The sequence below is a fragment of the Falco peregrinus genome, chromosome 1, assembly GCF_023634155.1.
Source record: "Falco peregrinus isolate bFalPer1 chromosome 1, bFalPer1.pri, whole genome shotgun sequence".
Taxonomy (NCBI): Eukaryota; Metazoa; Chordata; class Aves; order Falconiformes; family Falconidae; genus Falco; species Falco peregrinus.
In genome coordinates this window covers 51,804,910-51,829,771 of record NC_073721.1, presented here as the reverse complement: position 1 = coordinate 51,829,771, position 24,862 = coordinate 51,804,910, and the positions used below count along the sequence as shown (strand labels likewise).

Here is a 24,862-nt window from a genome sequence, read left to right as displayed (position 1 = left end):
CTTTAATAGGGGGTTATTTGATGATTATTAGTCTTTTGCTCATTACCATGCACTGTGAAAGCCATCTGAAGAACGCTGTCCCATTGCTGACACACACAGCGAGCTCCCAGAAGAATTAGAAGTCAATACTAGATCCTCCAATCTATTATCCTGCAGTTCGCAATCAAGATTGATGGATCATTCGTGATTCGGTGCAGACGAGCCGCGTTTTCTCGGGGCAGGGCTCTGCCACACTGCGTGGGCTGGCTCTGCAGCAGCAGGGCACGGCCCGGTGCAGGGGCAGCCCCAGGCCACCCCCTCGGGCACCCCGGCAGTGGGCTGCAGCCAGGGGTCTCCTACCAAAGCCTCATTGCCATCAACACAGGTCCAAGCGTTAAGCAACGCAGGACACATCAAGATAAACTTAAGTACCACCAGGCCAATATATTTTTCAGGAAGCTCTTCCAGAAGCATTTATCAGATATACAGAGTCTTACGGATGGTAAAACAGAATACGTGAAGGTACCCAAATTACACAGAGGGACACAATGAACTGAGTACATAGCTCCCCAAAAAATCTCAGAAAATTCCGAGCTGGTTCAGTTTTCTGTCTGTAATGCTTCTTGTGATGCAGCTTGAGGTATTTGCTGTGCCGGTGACATTTACTGTGCTTTGCTGCAGGCTGAGCACGAGGAATTACGCCTTTAACAGCTGCACAAAACAGTGGGTTGGGGAACGGGCACACTTCTACTTCTCTGTGGTTTCACCACTATTATTAGTAGTAATGCTAAGTTATTCCTCATCAACCCCACAGACCTGAGGCTGAAGCGACGCCTGACAGGCTTGTGAATGAAGCCACAACAGCCGGGCAGGAGCCCTGACACTCCCCTGCTCACAGCCTTTTGGAATTTTTTGAAGGAAAAAGGTGATGTTGTATCGCTGTTACTTCACTACTGTCATAACAGTAAAACAGGCAAATCAGTGGGGAAAAAAATTACCGACTCCAATTAGAGACTCTAATCTCCAATTAGAGATTGATAGCAAACTGCTCTCAATCAGTTAAAACAAAACTGAAGAGCCCAGCACACAAGATTGTTCCAAGAAAAACCACTAATGGGCACATTAGGAAAGGCACAGAAGGCAATCAAGGGTTAAACAAGGTCTCCGAGATTTCAATACAAACATCAATAATGCCAGTAAGGTTGAAAGGGGTTTTTCAATTCCCATTAACTTTTCTTTCCAAGTCTAGTTAAGCAGTCACGTGCAAAAGGGGAAGAACGAGAAGGAAACACGGTGGGGTTTTGGGGTGGTAAATGCAGGGAATGAAAATGGCAAGAGAGCATGCACACATGGCGACTGCGACAGTCAGGTCTGTAGGGGTCGTGACCACAGGCGCTCCAAACATCTCACTAACAGCAGTTTGTGATGCTATGTTGGGGTTTGCTCCTGACATTTTGATTAGAGCAATTACCACAGGACAGCTAGATCTCCATTTAAAATGACCACCATGCAGTACGACTGGTTAAAAATATATATAGGAATCACTGTTAGTGTTTAAATTGATCGTCTTGCCAGAACTGCTAAAGTCATTGCTTGTAGCTATATTCTGGGAATTAACAACTTATTTTTATCCCCTCCAAGTTATCTTGCTGACAGATATCTACAGGAAGTGAGGGATGAAGACAGTTATTACTATATTGATAAGATTTAATAAAAATCACTGTATGATTATCAATGTCAAAGTTAAGTGGTGCTATGTGGCATCACATCCCAAACCCCTCAATGTTCCCTAAGTGGATTCTAGTGGACACGCATGTCTCTGAAGGCAATTTGTACATTAAATCTCTCTGCGGCTTATCTACACAATCTATCTGGAGAAATATCAGAAGTGACTCATCACCCAATATGCATCGCTTCCTTACTTTTAAGCCAAACGGAAAAACATTTGCATTATAAGAAATTAGCAAAGATAAAATACAGCTCCTTCAAAGACATACGAATTTGATTTTTAATTTTCCAAATTCTACAAAGTTTAAAAAGTCAAGTAGCTGTTTCTGTACTGAACACAAAATTGGTAACTGTCCAGTCCTCCTTGGAATTTGCAAGATCTTAGAGCTCCTGTTCCCAAAGCTAAGGCTTACCTACGTAGGAAGTAAATTTAAAAACGCTTCACATGCCAAATATTTCACATGTTACTACAGTACTGCTACTCCTACCAGAGAATTATGTTTAGTGCGCAATTAAGTCAGCTTCTTGAAATATAAGGAGTACCAAGACTACTGCACCATAAGGGGACCATATTGCCTGCAACAAAAACATATCTTAGCACAACGCTAAATATTTCTCTCTGCATAAATCTGGAATCCCATCCCAGCAGAGCTCAGCCTCCAAAACGACTCCAAGCAGCCTGACAGAGAAGCTGCACACGACAGCAGCAGGCGAGTAGCGGTGTCCAACTTGGGCAGCTTTCGTGCTGCCAGACTTGGGAAGTCCAACCCACGTGGCAGGGCCAAAGTTCTGGACTTGGCAGAGCTGACGCTGAGGCCCCTCTCCAGGCCAGGCCCCCTGCATGAAGCATACCTGGAACTGTTCAGCGTCACGAGCCACTGGGAGCTCGGGCATTCTATTCCCTGCTCCCACGGCAGAGCATCCCAATTCCTTCCCAAATGCCACAGCAGACCCAGGTACACACAGCTACACTGGATCATTCCGGTTTTCAGTACCTCATTAGAAGCGTTACAGGCAAAACCGTCCTTCATAAAAAAATACCAGCCTGTTAATGGTACGTTGCTGCCACTTCAGGAATTATTAAAAGTCTCTTGAATTCTTTCAACTAGAGGTAATGAGAATTTGAGGATGGGCACAAAGTCACTCAATTTAAGCTCACAATTTTCCAAATCTTTTTGACCAAGTACTTAGTAGGGTATCTTACTCACATCTCTCCATTTCTCTCCCTCCCATCCCATGGAATTCTAACAATAAAACAGTGATACCACCCCATCGGGCTCCAGTGTCTCCACCAAAGCGGATCTTCCCTTCAGCGTATCTAGTGGCCATTTGCTCCGACACTAGCAAGGCCGATGCCGGGACTTCACACTGCTTATGGTGACTTGTGGGGTATTTAACCCAGGCACCCAGATAAATCTTTTTTCCTTAACGAAACCCTGTGCCACCTGACAGGGACAGGACAGTCAGCAGCTGCGAGCAGGCTGGCTGAAGCACTGTGGAGATAGGGTTTTTGGATGGATGCTGCTAGGAATATAAAAAGAATGGACAGTTTTGGGATTTTGCTCCTCTCCAAGATTATTTTTTGGACCACACCTGAGTCTGTAACTGTATGAGGGCTGCTGTGCTGCTGTCTTACATGCGAGAAGCAAAGGGCTGCTGGAGTCAAGCCTCCAAGACTGCTCAAACCCCTTCAGCAGGATCTTAATCCATTTATTTCACTGAGTTCCCAGTGCCAATCTCCCACTGGAGATGCAGACCACCCAGTGCTCTGACACTCTGCCAACAGTAAACCAGCACCTATCGAACTGCACGGCTCAGGGCTTGGAACACACAGGGGGCAGCGCGCTACCTCGCTGAGCAAGCGTTTAGTTGTATCAGATGAGTTCTCCTCAGAAGTACGTAACAGTGACAAGCTCTGAACACCTGCTGGGAAGACCAGTGTTAGGGAAAAATTTACTTTTATACCATCTTTCCTAAAATATTTAATCAACTAGCTGAAGTACGTGCCTAACCACAGTAGTTTTCACATCTGATGTGCTCACAAAATTAAGTACATTTCTGTTTATTCTCTAATTCCATATGGTTATGAGAAGCTGTAGTGAGAAGCAAAATGACATCAGTTCACATAATATATCAACCAAAGAGGATGCAAACAATATTCTTATTACTAAATATCCCAGAGATTTTAAATTCTCTGGGCTGGGATAAAAGCCTTCTAAACGCTGACATGCACTGTCACTTGAATTCAAAGATGCATACATCTAAAAAAAGATTTGCGATTAGATTACAAATGAGTGCAAGACTGTTCAATACGCTCTGATCCCTGCTAAAAATGAAATCACAGAACTCAAAGTACTGTTACAAACTCATAGCACTTATCTTCAAAATATACGTAATAGCTTCTAAGGAAAAGTTGCACACTAAGCGTGTTGTTCACACAAAGCATGCCTGCTTTGTATCTGCGTTTAGCTAGAAGACAATGTACAATCAGAAAATATTACAGCTGTACCCTAATAAAGTTAGAGAAACTGATTCCACATTACATAAAAACCTCTATGTTTCTTTACTGAAAGCTCCCAAAATTAAAATATTCCAACTGGTTAGAATTCAACAAACCAGTAGCTACCATTCAAGTGAATGTGCTGTTTCTAAAACAAATGCAGTATATTCAGGAGAAGCTATGAATATGCTGCCCTACTAACAGCTCTGCTCACAGCAGGAAGCAAAAAAATGCAGTTATCAGGTGTGTTTATGTCTATACCCTCAACAGCTACTGCAACCTCCTAAATTAACTTTGTGCAAGTACTGTGCTGTATGGCACAATCCCTTTGTTGTTCATGCTCAAGAAGCACATGATGAGCACAAAAAGAGGTAACTTTTCATAAGGTTTCTCAACAATCGAGCTGAAGTAAGTCTGACCTGTATGGCACTGTGTGCTACAAAACCAACCTGGGGAAAAAAAGTTAGAAGATACTTGCCTCATACAATAAACAGCCCAAAGACCAGATATCAGATTTAAAGTTATAGCCGTTTTCATGTATTCTTTCTGGGGACATATAGTATGGAGTTCCCACTGTAAAAAAACAAACAAAAAAATGAGGAGTTATCGTCTTAAAAAGTGACTGTGCAACTCATATTAATACCGCAGTTCAACTTCATTAAAGGATTAGGTTTAGCACAAATAGCTCATCAGAAGAGATCGGTACAAAAATTTGGAAACAAATAATGGTTTTGAAGGCATAGAACCAAAGATACCATTTAGATAGAGGACTGGTGAACATAACTGAAAAGTTCTGTATTTCTGAAATTTGAGGAACATTTTCTTTCCCTTCCAGTCTTCCAGGTACCTTCAGAATGTCTCAGATGGACAGAGCAGTCGTAAAGGACCATCCTCCCTTTGGTTCATACAACAGCACTGAAACTGCAAGTCAGATGTCATGGATGTGCTCTGCTAAAACAGCTCCCGTGAGCACATCACCTGCACGGTCCCCTGACAAGCGGCACAAGCAGCATGACAGGGCGGATCCAGGTACGAGGGGGGACCCTTCGTAAGGGTTCAGGAGACCATTTACTGCAGCAAAGAAACATGTAACAAGCCCAGCACCAGACAGGCATTCAAAAACTTTCTGAAAGAACCAAGATAGTAATTCCAAACTTTAAAATGCTGCTCCAACTTGCAGTCACATCAGAAGCTGTGGGATTTCTGTGTACTTCCAGAACTCTGTATTTTATCAAAAGAAATTTACGCCAGCATTTTGGACAGAAGTTACAGGAAATTATTAATAAATTCCTTACCTTAAAAAAGTTCTTTTTTAAATCCTAAATAAGTTTCAGTTGCGGTACTGAAAATACAAGACATCCTGGCAGTCTCAACTACATCAAATAATCCTCAGATACATCATTTATTAAAACATCCAAGGACTGTATATGCTCTCTTTTCTCCTGCTTCCCCTGCTTGCCTGTCCCCCGTCAGGTTTGTTTTTTGTTTTTTCTTTTGGCATTCCAGTGTACCCTTCTCCTAATTAAAGACCTTTCCACACAAGATGGCAAATGTTTAATTTGCCTTTAACATTCAGTTTACAATTTTTCCATTTGAAATGCTTCCTGCAGACAGCTGGAAGACTAATAAGCAGATGAAGGACGGTGTTAGAGGTGGAGGGGGAAGAACAGCCACCACGTTCCCCCAAAGTTCCTAAGGAGGGGTTTGCGCACTGTAGGAAACAAATGAGTTGTGGGGCAGAAAGCAACAGCTTCCTGAAAGGCGAAAATCAACCCCCATCAAGTGCACAGACGACCCGGCATAAAGCTGCTGCTGTCAGCACGATGCCCGAGCAAGACAAGTTTTGGGGCGCCTCTAGTTTAGACCGTGTCATGCTCAGCATACATGTGAATCCAAATCTTAATTGCATTCCTCTGTCATCCAGAAAACCTAAACACAGGCCAGAATCCCTTTGATACAGGCACCACAGGTAGCCTGTCCCCACAGGACAAAGAGATGTTTACAGCCCCAAAGAATTCTTGATACTCTATCAACCAAGCCACAGAGCAACAGACAGAGGAGTCAGGCAATGCTCTCCGTTCTCAGCGGAGCAGCGTCCTAACAGAAGTAGGAAATTGGAGAAATGCAAAAATATCCTAGGTTATTTAGCCCAAACAAAGAGCACTGATTTGAAATTAGTACCATCAATGCTAGCATGCAATTATGCAATTTACTGCAGAGCATCCCCAACATCCCCCCTTATGCTGGTCTTGCTGGAAGTATGGATGCCATATGCAACACAACCTCCCAGTTTACCCCATCACTGAAGTCTCTACTGTATCAGCCTTCCAAAGCCCAAAGTTTTCTGTGGGGTAAACTGAGATCATATCTCACAAGCCACTCCACCTTAAAATACTCAAGGCATTTTATTTCTCTGGGGTGAAAACTGGGCAGCTTACCTCAAAACAAAATCAACAACACCACCCCCCCTGCCCCCAACCAACACCTTTCAATCTTTATTATACATTTTTGTCATGCATCTATATGCCCAAATCTTGAGTCTACCAAACCTCAACAATTTTTACCTAGAGCTATTCAGAAACGGAGCATATAATGTGAAATCAATCCTATGGCATCCGTGTGAAACATAAGACGTCACAGGAATATGTATCTAAAAAATCTTCTCACCAAAGCAGAACCAGTAACCAAGAGAGGGGACCACCGCCCTGACTGGCTCATTTATCTGGTCCCCCAGGATTTTCACTAACCTGCTGCCCCTGTATGACAAACTCAGCTTGTGTTTGCAGGTCATTCAAATAAGAAATGTCTTCATTTTCAATGTGAGAGCAGCCTAATGAGAAATTACATTTCTGCAAATTCTATACAAACTACAACACAAGAAAAATACCACATGGAGATTATTATATTTCCCTGGTCAGCAATATCATATCCAGCCCAGGAGCATGCCAAACTGACACTGTCCCAGATCTGGCTGGTTTTAATTGCCAGTGAAAGGCCTCTGCATATGGATGAGACCGGAGTTCTGTTAATAGTAATATTTAACAGACTGCACAGAGTAACTTCACAAACACCAAGAGCAGGCAGGACTCAATTCAAAGCGCCCAACAAGGTTTTCCATGGATGCCTCCCATGTGCATGCAAGATGCACACAACAGACAGCACAGCTCTCCACACAATTTGCACACACATTTGCCAGATTTCTGCACAAGAACTGACTGGGTTGGAATAGCACTGCTCCATTTTCCTGCTTAAAAACATGCGGCTGCAGAAGAAATGGCGATTTCGTTACGTGAAGTTCCTGAAGACCGTTTTGGAAGTCCCCACTGAACACCAGTAAGACATTTCCCTGCCTTCAGCTACCCACTGCTGTGGCTTTTCTCGGACTGCCAGGAGAGCTAACCAAGCAGCCGAAGCAGAATACGTGCCAGCCCTCCACTGACAGCGGGTACAGGAGCTGAGCACGGGCGGGCAGCACTCCATGGCAGGAGGGAACATCGAGGTCACTCCTACTTACTCCCCAAAGTCTTCATGCTTCAGACTGCTGGTGCCAGGGGTGGCCTCCAGCCGTAGCTGCTCTTGCAATCAGTTATTCTGGGTCACTGCGCCACAAGCTCGGAGCAAATAACAAAATGTGGGGTCTAAAGTTATGGCCTTGCCTTCCATGTTAGCAGGGGTCTGCTCGGTAGGCTAAAACTGTCGTTTCAGATAATGCCTTAAAACGACCTTCGATCAAAGCAGAATGACAGGCTTTATGACACGGATGAGTGCGTTACAGTCTGTATTTGATTTTCTGCGTATTAGTCTGTTCCATTACATTAATGGGTCCATGAAGCAGTCCAGCCCGAGCTGACTTCCTCGAGTCCACCTTGCACATTTACCTACCATTACTGCAGTGCTGCCAGCAAATGTACAAACACGCAGGGCTCTGCGTTTCAAAACCCATGCATTAATTTTTAAATAACTGTCATGATAAAAGACTGACAAGCCCAATTCTCTTTATGGCCTGTCCAACATTACGTGGGAATCTCCTGTAATGAGCATCTTCTAGAAAACCGCACAAGGCTTCCAGTGCAATCAGTCAGGGCTCGCCATTGCATTACATTAGTCAATTTGACAAGAATGGTCTAATCGGAGACTATTAATCAGAAACTTTCTTTGGCATTTGCCCTGCTGAAAATACAAAATATTGTTCAGATTCAATATTAATCACCAGGTGGTAGAGTAATGCCTTTAAAGTTATACAAGCTGCAAAACGTAGAGAAGATTATGACTAAGTAAGCATCTTCCCATTCTATTTCTGAAAGTCAGAACACTTCACTCGAATATCAGCCTACCGCAGCGATACCAGAACAACATTCCTTCCCCCTCTCCCCTGCACTGCCTGTGTGCTCAGCGACAACACCCACACGGCCCAGAACAGCTCTGGGATATCTGCAACACCCAAATTTGGGAAATGCTAGCTATTCCCAGTTAGATTAGGAACAAAGTCTCTTGTATCAGCAGAAAAACACACAGGCAAAGGCAGTAAAGTCATTCCAGAAATAAAATTCAAATTCTTTCCTCTCATAACCAGTCCAAATTAAAAATCCCACCCGTGCAACTGCAGCAACCAGCATGCACGGGCACTCTGCACTGAATCCTCACGTCTGCCACAGCAACACCCTGGTGAAGAGCTGCCTTATGTTGAACTCAGCAAGTCTTTCACTACACAGGGAACAGCACGCTCACCCGTTTTGAAAACATGTTTCAGCTTGACTCAGAGGAGTTTCGTTGTTGTGACAGTGGCCAGGTTACCAGTACAGTCACATGCGGCACCGTTACCTTCCATCGGAGCTTCCCCCGCGCACACAGTTCAGCCAGGGATCAATGCTCCTTGCGAATTCATCCCTAGCTGCTCATCGGCAGGAACAAGACAAAATCCGATTTGCACTTTCAGGAGGCTCTGTCAGAGTCTGCGGTACGTTAAATTCAGTGAATGAGCCAAGTCTCTTGCAGCAGTGGTTCTCCCACACCTTTAGGCAAATTGTCGTTAGACTGAAAGCAGTGCGGAGTATTTCCAAATATTTTAATAGACTCTGTATGGGTTGGGGTTTTTTAAATGTTATAAAAAATAAGCATCTCTTGATATTAATGAAACTCCATGGCCGTATTTGGCTGCAAAGTACAATAAAAAGTGATAAGGAAAGCTTTTATTGTTCCGCCTTCACCAGTACCTTCCAGCTGATCTTTTAATACTGAGCCGAACAGTGTTTCTGAATCTATCACTTTTCTTTCTCACAGCAGGGAAGAGTTCTGAATATGAAAGAACCTAACAAATTCTGACCTTTCTTGTATCTTTACCGAGTATTCCCAGTTTCAAACCAAGAGATATCAGAGCGCAACACAGGCCTCAAAGGGGTAATACTGATTAAAGCATTCCTTCATTCTAGAGATGTTCCACTCCTGTCAAAACAAACTTTGCAATGTTTTGAAATACTTGTGATTTTTGAAACATGCTCATTACAAATGAAAAAGGCAGAGAACTATGCTCAAAAAACTGAGATGCTATCCATGAATAACAAAAAACCACCCAGTTTTAAAAATAATAATTATAAAGTATTTCCAGAACTACTAGCTTAGCTTTAAGATGTAAGACACACTATTACATATTCCATGAACATTACATATAGTAAAGAAAAATCTTGTAGTGTGTTTTAATAACATCCAGTGGTGCAAACACAGTAGGGAAGCAATTCTACTTGAAAATGAAAGTCCACAACTCTCACCTGTCTCATCTCTCCAGACATGCTTGTAGGTTACCAAGAAAAATGTACAATGTTACCTAAAAGGGGTCTAGTTCCTAAGTTTCTGTTTCTAACCATTTGCGTTACTTGGGCTGTACTTCCAACAAGAAGGCTGAGGTCTTTTCCCAGAAGGAGAATTTGGGAATTAGATCAACTTTTGGGTATTAGCTAAAAGTGAAACAGTGGTCAAAGGCACAAAAATATACTTCAAACTCCTTGAAACCTCAGTGTGAGGTACCCCCACTAATTAGGGGGGGAAGAAAAAAGGATTAATTCTACTTATTCTTACAAAAGAGAATAAATATTTTGTGCATAATATTGCAGCTGCTCTTAACAGACCTGTTGCTTTAAGATCTGTTTTTTCTTATTAAGATTTCATTATATATTTAACCCTACCAAGGTCCTTAAGAGTTTTGGGGTTTGTTTGTTGGGGTTTTTTTTTGTTTGTTTGTTTATTTTTTGTTCTGTTTTTTTTCCTGGTTTGAAAACAACACACCTGCAGTAACTCTGCACCAATCTTTTCTTCCACAAATTCTGTACTACACAGGCACAGACCAAAAGGCCAAAATTTCTCAAAATGCACAGAATATTGGCTGTTGAAATTTTAGGCAGACTTCTTGTCTCCATTTTTTCTTAAGTTCTGCTTACCAGCCCCTGGAAGTACTGTGATTTTGTTTCAAACTGCAAACTAGCTTGGCAAGCAAAAAGAAAAGAGAAAGACAAACAGTCCATTTATAAAAGAGCTCTTCTCATGACTGCAGTTACCCATGTTCACCCTCATACCCACCAAGAAACCACAAGGAACGTGTAACACCCCACGTACTCCAGTCTACAGCTATTTCAATGTTCTAAACTGGAAAGCTTTGACTTATACGCATCCCCCAAAAGAAAAATCTGTTCCAAGTTTATTCTTGTCCAAGAATAAATAATAAATCATCTGCTCCAAAACACGACTATTCTGTGTAAATTTTTTTTGTTGTTGTTTTGTTTTGCTTTGGATAATGCCAAGTTTATTTGGCTAAAAATGGGTATTATACCACTTAGTAAAGTTATCCATTTTATTACTAATGGAAATTATTTATATTTATTACAGCTCCTAGTAAAACAATACCTACCAGCTTACTGTTACATTTTCCAAAGTCTAAACAGTTTTTAAATATGCTCTGCTTTTTATAATTTTTGACTTAACACTAAGTTTTATAGCAAAGTTGTGACTTAAGCTTTCTAACAAGCGTATCAGAACAGCCTTAACTGACACGATACTCCCCTGGATACCCTCCTCAGAGATCAACAAATAAATTAATAGCCACAATCAAACATTAAAACCAGACAGAAATACTACTAGCCCTATTAAATCTTGAATGAAAGCAACGACACCTGGCAGCCCATCACACAGCAGGTACGGTAACATCAACCCAAACTGTGTGGTGTCACACACCCCTACTCCAGCACCCAGATGTCATTGCGTCACTGCTGGGTGCAAAGCCCTGGGAAAACAGCCATTTTCTGTAGTGAAACAGCCTGTCAGACAGGTATCACACGGCTCCTCTGGGGAATAAAAATAACTATGCAAATGAAAGAAAGGAGAAAAAGAAAAAAAAGACTACAAATGTAGTAAAACGCTTGCATTATAAACTGCAAAAGAACAGGCTGTAAAAGTTTTTCAAGAAAATAGTAAGCACTACTGAAAACAAAAAAGGAAAAAAGCATTCCTCCTCACTTCGTGCTGAATCGCGCCCCCCCCCTCTTCCCACTCCCTCCTACGCCCCTCAATAAAATGAAGTTTCTGTGATATGTGAGTCTACCTCCATTAAACTAAGCCCTGGAGCTTCTGCTACAGGGGAGCTTAAATTAGGAAAGGAAGGACAGTAAGCTACCATGTTGTAAAGAGAAGTAGTAAAATTCACCTTAGCTACACTCATTACCTTTACAACACGGGAGTTTTCTGGCAAGGCTTGTGCATGAAGAACTCTCCCCCATGGAAAACTATCTCCTGTCTTCTCTCACCAGTCACACAGGGAAAAGGGAAAGCGGCAGAAGAGGTGCCACCTGGTGAATTCACCTACACCCTCCAGCCCACGGCTGGTTCCTGGGGTTTATCACCCATCCCACAACACTGCTGCCTTCCCTAACACAGTTCTGTTACTCGGTGAGACAGGAGGTGTCCACGTTTCCCCTCCCGCAGGTCTGCCTGTGGAGGTTTTCAGGGGCCAGGGCTTTCCCTGCCCCACGGTCGCTTGCTGCCCCAGCGATGCTCCCAAGCAGCCGTGCCGCTGGCCAGGCATCCTGCCACTGCTCCGAGCAAGGCACTCGCCTGCATCTCATGAGCTGTGTATGGGCAAATCTTTCATTTTTCTTTCATTACCCCGGCATGTACTGTCACTTAATTTTTATGTATGCAATCCTTCCTGACAAATATGATCTGCTGCCTGGTAATTCATCTGACGTTCATTCTGTTCCTTGCTCTAATTACGGCTCCCATTCCTGACACGGCGGCGGCCGTGCTGCCACAGCCCGGTGGTACACCTGTCAGATGGGTCGTGGTACTGCCTAATGCCCTTTTATGCCAGTCTGATGCTAGCAAATACAAGGAAAGAAAAAAAAAAAATTAGATGAATATATTTGCATAAGCCATGCATTCAATTCATGGGTCAGCAGCCAGAGAAATGATGGTTCAGGGTGGTTGCCAGGGCAACGTGGCTACGGGAAGTGCCCGGCATCACAGCCTGGGTCCACACGGGTACTGCACTCTGGTTTGCAGGGTGTTCATCACTCGCAGCTACTTAAACAAATGTCTTAATTAAACCAAAACCAAGATCAGTAGATTTCCTGCTGTTACAAAACCTGTATGTCTGGCAAATTACCAACACACACACACACATAAAAAAAGGCAAAGAGCTTCAAGTCTGCATATTTTTTGATTGTTAAAGCCTTCTTTTTACTTGGATACAAGAGCCACTGGAAACGGTGATGTGTTCATCCCTCCCACACCACACCACCTTCAATATCACTCACTGCTGCTCCCTTACTGTTTTGCACCTTATTCACCTGTTTCCAGGATGCTGTTGATTTGATGAAGGGCAAGGTTCATGCAGAAGAGGCTTAACTCTTCCTACACGAGCCTTCTCAATTAAGAGAGAGCAACCCTGGTAAAGGTCACAAGCTTGGCTTACATGTGCAGCCAGTTTCCAAGCCCCAATTTATTCTTATTAATATAGTAAGTGCAGCAGTCAAACTAGATAAGATCATATAATTACACATGATCATATTTTTTGCCTGTTCAGATGATGTGATTGTAACTTTCTGTGAAGAGGATTTATTTTAATCTATTAAGTGTAGTGTGTATATATCCTAGGATAGCTTTTGATGCAAAGGGAAATCTAGTGTTTTATTCAAGTCAATTATCTAAATGGCCTGCCCCGCTTTTTAAGCACGCACAGAATAAGGTATGCATCTTCCTTTCTTGTCCACCGAGAAGCCCCAGTGCTGCTGGTGAGTATTATCAATTAAGTTTGTACTCATAGAAGAAACAAATGAGCAAGACTCACATTCAGTGGAGGCAACTGCACAAACAGTGAAACACCATGTTCCAAAATCTAGTCACAGCGCTACATGTAAAAGAGCTTAAATACTGCACTAAAAGCCAAAGTTCCTTCCGTGCTGTAACACAGAAGTACCTTTGCGACTCAAAATAATTGAGACCCATTAATAAAACCAGAAAAATCAGCCACCTCTCCAGAGGCTACAGAGACAATTATGGAATACTTCATACTATAAGACTTACATAACTACTGTAAGAACTATATGTATAGTACACTTTTCTATAGCATTGTAGTTAATGCCAATGGCAAAAATGAGGGAGAGAGGAACCCAGATGCCCTAAACCACTCAATTTCAATTCCCAGTAAAATGCTGGAAATATCATCATGCTACTTACAAACCACAAAAAACAGAACAAGAAACAAGTAATCACTATCATTATGACTGGTTCACAAGTATCATGACAAATGATAATATTTTTTTTTTCCATGATAATGTAAGAGTCTTCAGAGGGAAGGAAACACAAGCAACAGATGCATTACACCTTTAACGCTTTTATCAAGGGCTTATATAACTTTACTTATAAGCAAACTGTTAAATCTGTCTAAATGAAACTACTTAATGGATGCAAAATTGGTTGGAAAAGCAGTTTGCTAAAGTAGAATGCTACTTCAAGTGAAACCCTGCAAGACAGCCACTAGCTCTAGCTCTGTTCAACACGTGCATTAATATGGGGGACTGGCAATGCTTTTGCCTTTGTGGGTAACATGAAGGTGAGATAAACCAAAGCACTGCAGAGTACAGAATAAAAATTCAGAGTGATCACAAGTAGGAGAGTCTGGAAATGGGATACAGTTCAGTAAGAATAAAAGCAAGGTACTACACTTTGGCAAGAACAACTAGCTGCACTGACAGAAGAGCAGCAAAACAACCTTCAGATATGTGGAAAACATTAAGAAAACTTGGATATTTAAAGCCCAAGATGAGTTTACAGTGAAGTCCTTTTTTGGAACAGATGAACCCGGAGGGCTCTGAACACTGCCCTCACCTCAGATGACAGTCACAACCCCTGTTCAGGCTAAGATGGCCAACCAGCATCTGCTAAAAATGGTGGTGGTGCACCATGTAATTCCACGAAGCAGAGCACAGGCAAATGTGCTGTCTGGACTGGAAAAGCTGCATTTGTTCCGTTTCTTATAAATCATACACTTACCAGGCCAGACTTTCCAGAAAAAAAAATATTAAAGTGGAGTTTTAAAACAAAAAAATACTTATTAATTTCATATGAAGAGTATTTAAAACATGTTATCACAGAAAATATAGTATGTATCAAGCTTCTGTCATAGTAGGCCAACAGACATCATTTCTTTTGAACATCACAGCTGACAATGGTATGGCAGTGCTTGCTTAGCGTCTGTGAGTACCATCTTACCTAAGGAATGTGCTGCAGTGGTTTTAGAACTAAAAAAACGGCCTAATCCAAGATCTCCCAGCTTCACCACCCCTGTGGCTGTTATAAAGACGTTGGCTGGTTTTATATCTGCAAGAAGAAAAAGGTAAGAGGTCAAAGCCACAAAAGGTTACTTGGTTCTAATACTGCAATAGAAACATAGCCTGGAGCGCGCTCTGTACAAGAGAGGCTTGAGCAGAACCGTGTTTCTTTATACCTTTGATAGGCTGAATCTTCCAAGACTTCAAGCTACACACACACACACACACACAAATCAGAGCATACTTCCCAGCACACAAGAAATACCAATGAGGGAAAAAGTAAGAAACAGCACAACAGAAGAGAGGCAACCTCTAACTGATGGAAATCAAGAGCAGTAAGTCTGTTTCTCTTTGGAAATGATCGTTTTCTACAAGAAACTGTACTGCCCACCATTGTCCCCTCACAGCAAAGGCTAATTACTGTCCCACATACATATACATGAGTTCTGGGCTCTATATACAGTCCAGTTTGTTCACAGAGTGTAAAAATTACCAGAACCCCAGTTTCTCAAGCAGTCATGTCAGGACTGAGTTAGTGAGGCTCTTTGCTCACATTAAAGCAGACTAAAATGTGTGAGGCTCCAAATTTCAGCCACCAATTACAGACCTAATTCAGGTACAACTGATAAACTGCATCGGGATGTCTAAAGGAGGAAAAACAACATCACACTGCCGAAAAAAATAGTGAAGAATTCAGTACTTCAGAGCAAAAGGGAAATAACAAGCAGCAGAAATGGATATTGGTGTCTTTCGGGACATTTGCATTTCCTGGGTCAAGTCCTTCACAAAGGATTTATGCTGAAAGAATCAAGGTAATTTTTGGATAGAGCTCAAAGTTATGAAAAGTTCTAAGACAAGAGATTCAAAAATAATTAATGAAAATAGAGAACAGGTTATGAGAGTGTGGGACATATTTGTATTAATCTTTCAGAAAAGCTTGCAAGACAGAAAACCTCTTCTAAGCCCTCTAAGGTCACAGCTAATATAATGAAGACTATCTTAGAGTTCACCGTATCCAGGAGTCTCAGCATTTTACTTCTGACACTCCTCTAATGGCAAGTTTGACACTTCTACTTAATATCAGCGTCTGGAATACAAAGCAGCTCATCTTCCTAATACCACACTCACTTCGGACTGAGTCCTTTAACAATGAGGCAGAGACAGAAGGAGAAATCCATCTTGCAAGCTCCAGCCTCTCTAAACATGCATTGGCTGAACATCAGCATAATTGTTTTTGAATGTAGGCGCTTACTAATTGGAACATTATATTATTATTCAGTGAAAAGAGACTGAATTAATGTTACCTCTGTGCATCACCCTGCGGGAGTGCATGTGTTCAACTGCACTGCATAACTGCACAAAATATTTCCACACCGTCCTTTCCGGGATTAACCGTTTCTGCTTTTTAAAATACTGTGGGAGGAAATAAATAAAAGATCAGTGAAAAAGCAACATATTTGACTCGTTCCTGGACTTGTGTTAGGCAGCTGCAGGTTGCTCATGTCTTCCAGATCTGCAGCAGCATGACTTTTCTTCTGATTAGCTTTTAACTCCTTCTGTCTACATGTAAACTTCAGTGCAGTTCACTAATTAACAACTATTATGAAAAATATGCTTAAATAGGTTTGACATTTTTGAATGGACACCAATTATAATTACCATTAGTCTCCTTAATTACCCTGCAAAACATATGTAATGCCTCAAAACAATGAATGTCTCAAATATTTTGCCTTAAGTAACAAAAGATCATAAAAAAAATCTTGTAAACATTCATTATTGTACAATCTATTAACAATGATAAGGTAATCTGTTCCTCCTTTTTAAAAGATGGCTAGAGCATCAATAAAGTATCCATGTTTCTTCTGTGATCAGGTAGAATAATACATTCTATTTCACGTATAATAGGAATACTAAATCAACCAAACTATCTCTAGTGAGACAAAAAGACACTACTGATCAGGAGACACACAGATCTGGAAAAAGATCATTTTGTGTGCATTTATGCAGTGCCAACTATAGCTGAGTCTGGATTCAGTGGACCTCTGGGTACTAATAGCTCTCAAATAAAATAATTGTAAGCATAATGCACACAATATGAAGGAGTGCAGCACGGTGATGGTTCCCTGGAATACTGAAGTTGTCCTCCCCAGCAACTTATTACAGGAATAAATAACCAGCTGCATGCTTCAGCAAAGGGTAAACATTATGTACCTTCAGCTATTCTTTTACCATTTCAGAAATACGCAACAGCCATATACATCACATGGAAAGCATGACTGCCTCCTCTGAGGCACCCCAAAAATCACACTACTTCGAATTACTGGTCCCCGACTTCTCGCTGCTTCTCCCTGTGCTAGACCACTGAGCTACTTCATCCAGAGCATTAACAAAATACACATGTAATACACTTCCAGAAGTTTATTTATCCTCATCCTTTGATATATACAAGGTGTCACTGGATAACAACTAGCTCTGAAACACTGTACACCCTTCTAGCACACTGCAACTGCATCTTTTGCATCATACCCTTGAGAATTTCCACCAGCAGCATGCAAGAGCAAGAATAAAGGAAGGAAATTCGTCATTGCCCCTTTCTGCATCTTGTGCTTTTTCCTCTCAGTAGAGACATCTGATGTCCATTGTCACATTTTATATTTTATGTGAAGTGCTGTTACTGGTTCGTGTTTGACTCAAGTAATGGCAAATCTTCTTTTGCAGATCAGCTGTGAAGGGGCACAACCCTGCAATTCCCCAGGCAGCAAATCTGACAGATTGCAACAGTTTCAAACCAAAACTTGATAGAGAGCTCAGAGAAATTACAGAGGGTGAGGGATAAAGTGTTATATACACAATAAAATTCTTTAATTCTCATTGAAGTATTTAAGAGTGGACATGCAAGGCCACAAGTGATAAATTTCTAAATGTCATGTCCAATCAGATTCGCCTGACATTTACAAGAAAGTCCCAACTCTCCAGTGGGTTATCCTGCAGCACTCCCTTACATCAGCTTTACAATACCTCATAAATAATGCAGGCACCAGGGGCGTGACAAAGACAGTCCCTGTTTTTATCACTCTCGCACCTTCAGAGTGTTGTTACTGCTGTTCCTACCACCTCCTGGAAACTGAAAATCCTCACGTAAGCTTAAATTCCCAAGGGGTGGGGGTGGGGGCAGGCAGGCAAATTCCCCTTCCACAATTAAAGCTATATTTAGGACGAGACTTTTGTTACCTCTTGGTTTTAGGCGTCTGTCCGTCCTGTCCCCACCCCCCCCCCCCCCCCCGGTAAATAAATAAGGAATTCCAAGATTTGTACCAATAGGAAATCATCATTTATATGACCTTGAAAAAACCTAGTGCATCTTCTTTATGCCTGCAATAAACATGTGGGAAAACAGACCAGGCTGGGGAGCGCTGGCAGAAAGAACACAAATTGCAGTGCTGTTCAAGTTATCAAACTAAGAATCTATAAATAATGTTTTGGAAAAAAGTAACTCCTATTTATAAAATGACACAAAAAGTAATTTTAAAAAATTAAATAACCAATCTTGGTAGATAAATGAACATATCTATCAGTAGAGAATGTTTTAAACTAAGAACTGTAAGTGAAATAAATGCAAATATTTTATGTGATGGTATCTCACAATTATGTAGGTAAAGCTTTTTATAAGTTAAGATTTAAAAATCAAGCAAAACACTTGCACACCCCAGGACGATCACAGCTCTAACTCCTGCTCTCACAGCTCTCGCTTTCTTTCCATCTTTAACCACAACTACAAAAAGCCTGAGATAAACTGCAAGTTTCCCAGGATCTGTTGGGAAAAGGGTAAAACATACAAGAAGCCACAAGAAAACACCAAAAGACAAAAATACACACGAGCTCTCCCCAGGCAGGACAAGCTCTGTCTCCACAAGGCCAAGTGAGCCCGCCCAGGACTCCGATGGCCGCCCAGGACCCCAATGGCCGCGGCAGCAGGCGGTGGCTCCTGCTACTGAGCAGCTGTATCTGGAATTTTGGGGCTCTCCCCAGGAATGGCTCTGCCAACTGCCTGTTCCCAGCTCGCTCGCCCAGGGGGACTCTCCTGCGAGATGGAGCAGATTCTCATGGATACTGTAAATTTAGCTGTTGACTATGGACTAAATGGATAACTTGTTTGACAGCCTTTGGCCTAGTGCCTCACAGCTCTGCTGGCAAAGAAAACAAATCTGTTAATAAGATATTTTAACTGTGACAACAAGGAGGAGGAGAACTTTCCAAACATTCATTTATGATAATTACAGAATAATGATGGCAAAAAAACAGGTAAAACACGGAGAGAAGGTTGAGAGTGCTAACAAACATGATATAACACATCTGTTCTCACAAGGGATGTATGTCTAAAGATTAACATGTCAAAGAAAATATAAAAGCAGGTGGTAACAGCTTAACTAAAGCTGGTTTGCAGCAATACAAGTATTCCTAAGAGCAACATAAAAGAAGAACAAGTACTTGAAACATTTTCTCAAACCCAAATCCCCACTGCAAAGAAAGTCAATACACTTTCTTGAATGTCTTCAGAGTGGCAGACAGGCTATGTGAATAGCAAATCTAACAATAATTAAATGTCCCCATCAATCACAGACTGGATAAATCAACCTTGCAAATAACACATACGTCCCACCAAATAATACAGAGGCTTGCTCCCTCCAGAAGCAGTGACCAGAAGCAAGCAGCATAGCTTGGTGCATGTCAAACGCCACCAGGCACTTCAGTTTAGGCTCTGGAAGCACCCTGTGGGTGTGCAAAATTGCAAACAGAAAATAAAGTGCTTCCAGCACAGATGTGCTTACCCCCACTGCCACGTGTCTGCTTAACCGTGGAAGTTTGTAGCACCTCCAGAATCAACATGTCCTTACCTTAATCATCTGAGAGAGATCACCAGCGTCAGCAAGTTCCAGGACAATGTTAAGTTCATTGTCTTCAATAAAAGAATCCAAATACTTAATTATATTGGGGTGGTTCAGTTGCTGCAGATAGAGGGAACGCAAGAAAGAAACTTAGAACGCTGTAGTAACAACTCCAAGATACAATACATGTACTGCTTTTGTAACCATTATGCAAAACAGTTCACAATAGGTGCAACTAGAAACTGTGCTCTGAGTTACTGTAGACAAATATCCTGTAAGAAATACAATGTATTGCAAGTACAGCATAATAAAGTGTCTTGAGTAAAGAGCAATATAGCCTAAAATAGCGTGAAACAACCTTTTCCAATGAAAACTCACAAAATATTTAAAATCAATGTCCCGAAAGAAGCTTTGTTAAGCAGTAACTGATCCCCACCCACCCCTTAAATATAAACAGACCCCCCCCAACTGTTGATTACGGTACACCTTGACGTCTCTTTGCTCCTTAGAACAGAATTAAATTAAAACTCTGATGGAAGAAAACAATGCACAAATTACATATGTCAGTTTATTCTTCTAATTATTTATGCTTGCCTCTTCAGTGATTACTTCTTTTCATTTCAGGTATAGCTTCCTATATTCACAACTGCTATTTTAATTTTCTTTTTTCTCCTACATTTCTTAAAAAATGGCATCTTCTCAGATTGTTACATTTTACTCATGGGACTAAATTAAGAAACAGGCTCAAGAAATTAAAATTTGTTTTAATATTTTATGTCTGAATTTCTTAACGTGGAAAACTGTAATTGCTTAGAAGATAATGTACTATCTAGAGATCTCTTTGCTCATTTTGCTTTAGATTATCTTTCTCTTGTGCTCTTACAAATGCAGTAAATTTAGAAACTACTAAAGTGAGCATTTCATCTACTAAACAGCTGTGACTCAACTTGTCTATTCCAGGGGTTACAAAGCCAAAAGAAACACTGTTATGATCCATCACGCTAATCACTCCTCTCTGCATGCACATTAGGGGATAGATTCTTCTTTGCAATGCCTCGACACTAGCACACATTAGCGTTAATGGGATCCATGTGCAGGCATCAGGAGAAGAACATTCCCACAAGCCCAAGCCTTAAATAAATAAATAAAAGTCACAGCCCACCATTTCTATAGAAATTTCTTTTAAATGTCTGCTCTCAGGTACCCTGACTGAAGATGAACTTTGAGTGAAAAAAAAGCACCAAACCCCTGAGAACAGCCCTTGGCCCTTAATGCACACTGGGGTGCCGTTCCCCCCCATCACCACGTGCACTATCGTGACAGAGACAATGCCTGGGTACTGCTCTTGTGGATACAGGAGAGCCTAGGATTTAGGGGATGTTTTCTGTCCTCCTTAGGATGCTCTGCTGGGAACTCTCCCCAGAGTTCCCAAAGGCATCAAGGAGTTCAAGCAGTCAAACAAGCCTTTTCCTAACCCTCAGCACCGCGTGCCAATAAAATACAAGAGCAAAACACTACAACTGCAACAGGGAACGAAAACCACACACTGCTGAGGCAGCTACTACACCAACATCTTCCCTGTCCTGACCCCAGCCTTTACTTAGTTTATTTTGTATAACAAAGCCCAACTTAGTCAGATCCAAGCATTGCTTAACCAATACAAAAAATTTAAGTACCTTTTTTGTGAGACTGTACACACATTTTCTGATGGTTTTTATTGATTTGAAGAAACCCATTAGATCTAAAAGAGGAATGTTTCTTCTATTACAGTGAAGTATAAAATTAAAAGCAAATAAACAAACCACCCATGCCATCATGCTCGCTTCTGTGGTAGCTCTTTTGATGAAGCGGTCTCCGAGGACTCCTCTCGCAGCAGCAAAAGCTGACGCCACCCTCTGCAGAAACCAAGCAGAGGGACGAGTGCCCCAGAAAGAGCCTTACTAGACTCTCTTCTCTGCTGGAAAACCCAGCAGACTGCCCATGACCTTTCAGAGGTGTGAATGCAGAAGTACACGTTTTTTTTCCTCTAATTCACTGACCCTTGAACACTGTTTTCCCAGCCAGCTAGGTAAACCACTACGGATAAGCCAAACTTCCATTCTCCACTCTTTCTGTCGTCAAAATTTTAAGTACATATATTGACTCTGGGTTGGGTTTTTTTTAATAACTACTGTATATTCATGCAGCGTGGAAAAAGCCACCTGAATTTTCTTCTGTATATTCATTCTCACCAATCCTCAAATGCACAAAACATTACAAACACTTTATCTTGGGTTAATGACATTTCCTATTTCTTTAATGCATCCTAGAAGTCCAACGGCAGTTAATGCCTGATGTGTATGCACAGCAGCACTGTCAGCACGAGGCATGCAGAAGGGTAAGCCACCTCTAAATGAGTGGCTGTGGGTGCTGGCAGCCCAAATGCTGATTACAGCTGTATTACTGAGCTGCTTTGCCTAAACCTTTTCGCCAGAAATACACTGAAAGGAACATAAAATTTCATCTCGCTTCTGTTAAATTTTGAATAATTATAGCCCCTTTGTTCCTGATATAGAAGTCTTTGATCAAAACAGAAAAAGTACTTTGACAGGGATGGACTACAGTAAATCTATGCAACTCCTTCACAAACTCCTCAATGGTCTACATTAAAAATAAAAACAACAAATAAAGAAAAGCTCTTATAGCAAATTGTTTTAGTAATAGTCTAAAAATACTTCATACTAGACACCAGAATTTAGAAGTAGCAAGAAGTTTTTAAAAATATCAATATCCCATATTACATGGCCAGACACTAGACATCTGCAAGGCAGACATGTACATCACATCTACAGAGTGATGAAAAAATACCTGGATTGAGCAGGATTTAACCAGACTCTAAAATACTGGGCTGAATCAGGTCCTTGGCACACTTTATACTTTCTAGACATAGGAACAACTATCTTAATTGATAAACTCAGGAAGTGAAATTTATTTTATCTTCTAATACAATGATGCTAAAAATGCTGGAATTAAAATTGAGAATAGTCATTCATTTAGGAAAAACACACTTGTCCTGCTTTCCTGAAGCTGCACACATGCTATTCCTAAAGGAACCAAAATGTGAAAAGCTCACAACAGACCCAGAAACCCCATGAAATTCCATAAAAAGCCAGACCAGAGGCCAAGCATACTCCGCAGCAAGAACTTAACTGTCACTTTTAAAAACTTTCTCCTGCTTCCAGGCACAGACTGTTCTGCCCCATGCTGCATAAGCAGTAATGCCTGCTGCCCAGCCCCAAGAAGGGAGCTGTGTCCTCCTCTGATGAAGCAGCTCTGAAACTTTTAAACGTGACTAAAGCTTTTAAACGTGACTTTTCACAACAGTCCCAACACAACCACATCTTCGGTTATTTCTGTGAAGCTGTGACAACAGCCAGTTCTCACAGAGTGAAGAGTGATTAATTAGCAAAGGATGAGTTGCAGATATATTGATCTGATCCGTTACTCGTCTTACGGCACAGAGTGATGTGTGGTCCAGCTGCTGACAGACACACCAGCCCTTCCCTGCCCACAGACAGGCTCTGAGTGATGCTGCCTGCAGGAACAGCCTGCGCCTGCACGGGGTCAGCGAACACGCTGACCACAACAGCATCGTAACATAGCTCCAAAATCGGTAACTTCAACTTTGATTACTTTTTACTTACTATCTGCTGATCTTCTCAGAAGCTGAGCTACACACATCTTGGATAACATTCAATGTATTTTGTTAGCTCTGAGTGGAAAGCTAGTAGTCATTTGAAGGAAGTGAACTACACACAATATTAATATATTCCCTTTGCACGTCTAACACAACAGGATTCAAGCTGACTTTTTAACGTACTCAAACTTCAGAATCTTCAGATGGAGCTACACAACTGTCCAAGAAGAATTGTTGAAATTCAACAATAAAGATTAATTAAACTACTAGCACAATAATGTTTTGCAAAATAAACAGCATATTAGTACCTTCCTGTAGACTGCCAGCAACTATGCCTGCTCTTCCCCTCACCGCAGCTAAATGAATTTACTGGTATGTTTTCTATTCTTCTACAAAATACCGTGCAAACCAATCCAGTTTTACTAACCAGTATTTTTCAACGCAGAATTGCACTTTGCTGGTCTAACGGAAACTCCATCCCACCAGAGAGCTCCAGCTACTATTTAAAAAACAATCTCCAACAAGAAGCTGGAAGCATGGCAAACATGCTACCCTGCTCAGAAGACAACCACTGAAGACTTCAGAACATGTACAGATACTGCTTAATTCCAGACAAACAGAGGCTTTTAACTTAAACACGTTGGCTCAGAGACAGGTAACAACAGCTTTTGTCTTCAAAAGGAGCTAATTCAGGCTTCCAATACTGCTGCAGCTAGACAGCTTTGGTGATGGTATAAAGACTGGGGAGAGTAAGTAATTTAAATTACTTCAGCAGTGGATAGGGAAGCCCTACACCGCTCAGTGTATCATATTAGTGTTCACAGCAACCGTAGTTTGGTATCTGGCTTCTTGGAGAACTTGTCTCTAGCAGATGAGGTTGCCTCTGGCCACCCCACATGGGTGGCTGGGCGCTGAGCTTCTGGAGGCTCCTGTCAGCATGGGTATTTTATTTTCAGTTTCCTCTGATTCTAGTAAATGTGCACATTCTGCTCTGAATAAATCTAGTGCAAGTTTACAATATCTTCCATAACCAGACTTCAAGACAAAACTGTTTAGACTACCTAGAACCCAAAAATATCACAAATTCTGGCTTTGAATGTTAATGTTGGCATTATTTTTCTCCATGACTGTTAAGCAACTGGATCATGTTCACACAACATCCTGTATGCCTTTGCTGCAGTCTAGCAGACTCAAGCTTTGTCTACAACTGCATGGATATAAATTGACAATTTAAATAGAAATACCTAAAAACACATTTAGAAAATGAATTATTTAATAC

The 24,862-nt window shown here is 41.5% G+C and overlaps 1 protein-coding gene across 3 annotated transcripts in view; it reads right to left on the bottom strand.

Annotated features, from left to right (window-relative positions):
• The window catches only part of NEK6 (NIMA related kinase 6), an 83,703-nt gene that overhangs the window by 7,125 nt on the left and 51,716 nt on the right, over positions 1-24,862 (bottom strand). For all 3 annotated transcript variants that reach the window (XM_055793758.1, XM_055793757.1, XM_055793756.1), the window contains exons 5-8: positions 19,917-20,027; positions 16,326-16,434; positions 14,963-15,070; positions 4,686-4,780 (exon numbers count right to left, since the gene is read on the bottom strand). In XM_055793758.1, the coding sequence (XP_055649733.1) occupies positions 4,686-4,780; positions 14,963-15,070; positions 16,326-16,434; positions 19,917-20,027 (423 nt within the window). The remainder of the gene's footprint in view (positions 1-4,685; positions 4,781-14,962; positions 15,071-16,325; positions 16,435-19,916; positions 20,028-24,862) is intronic.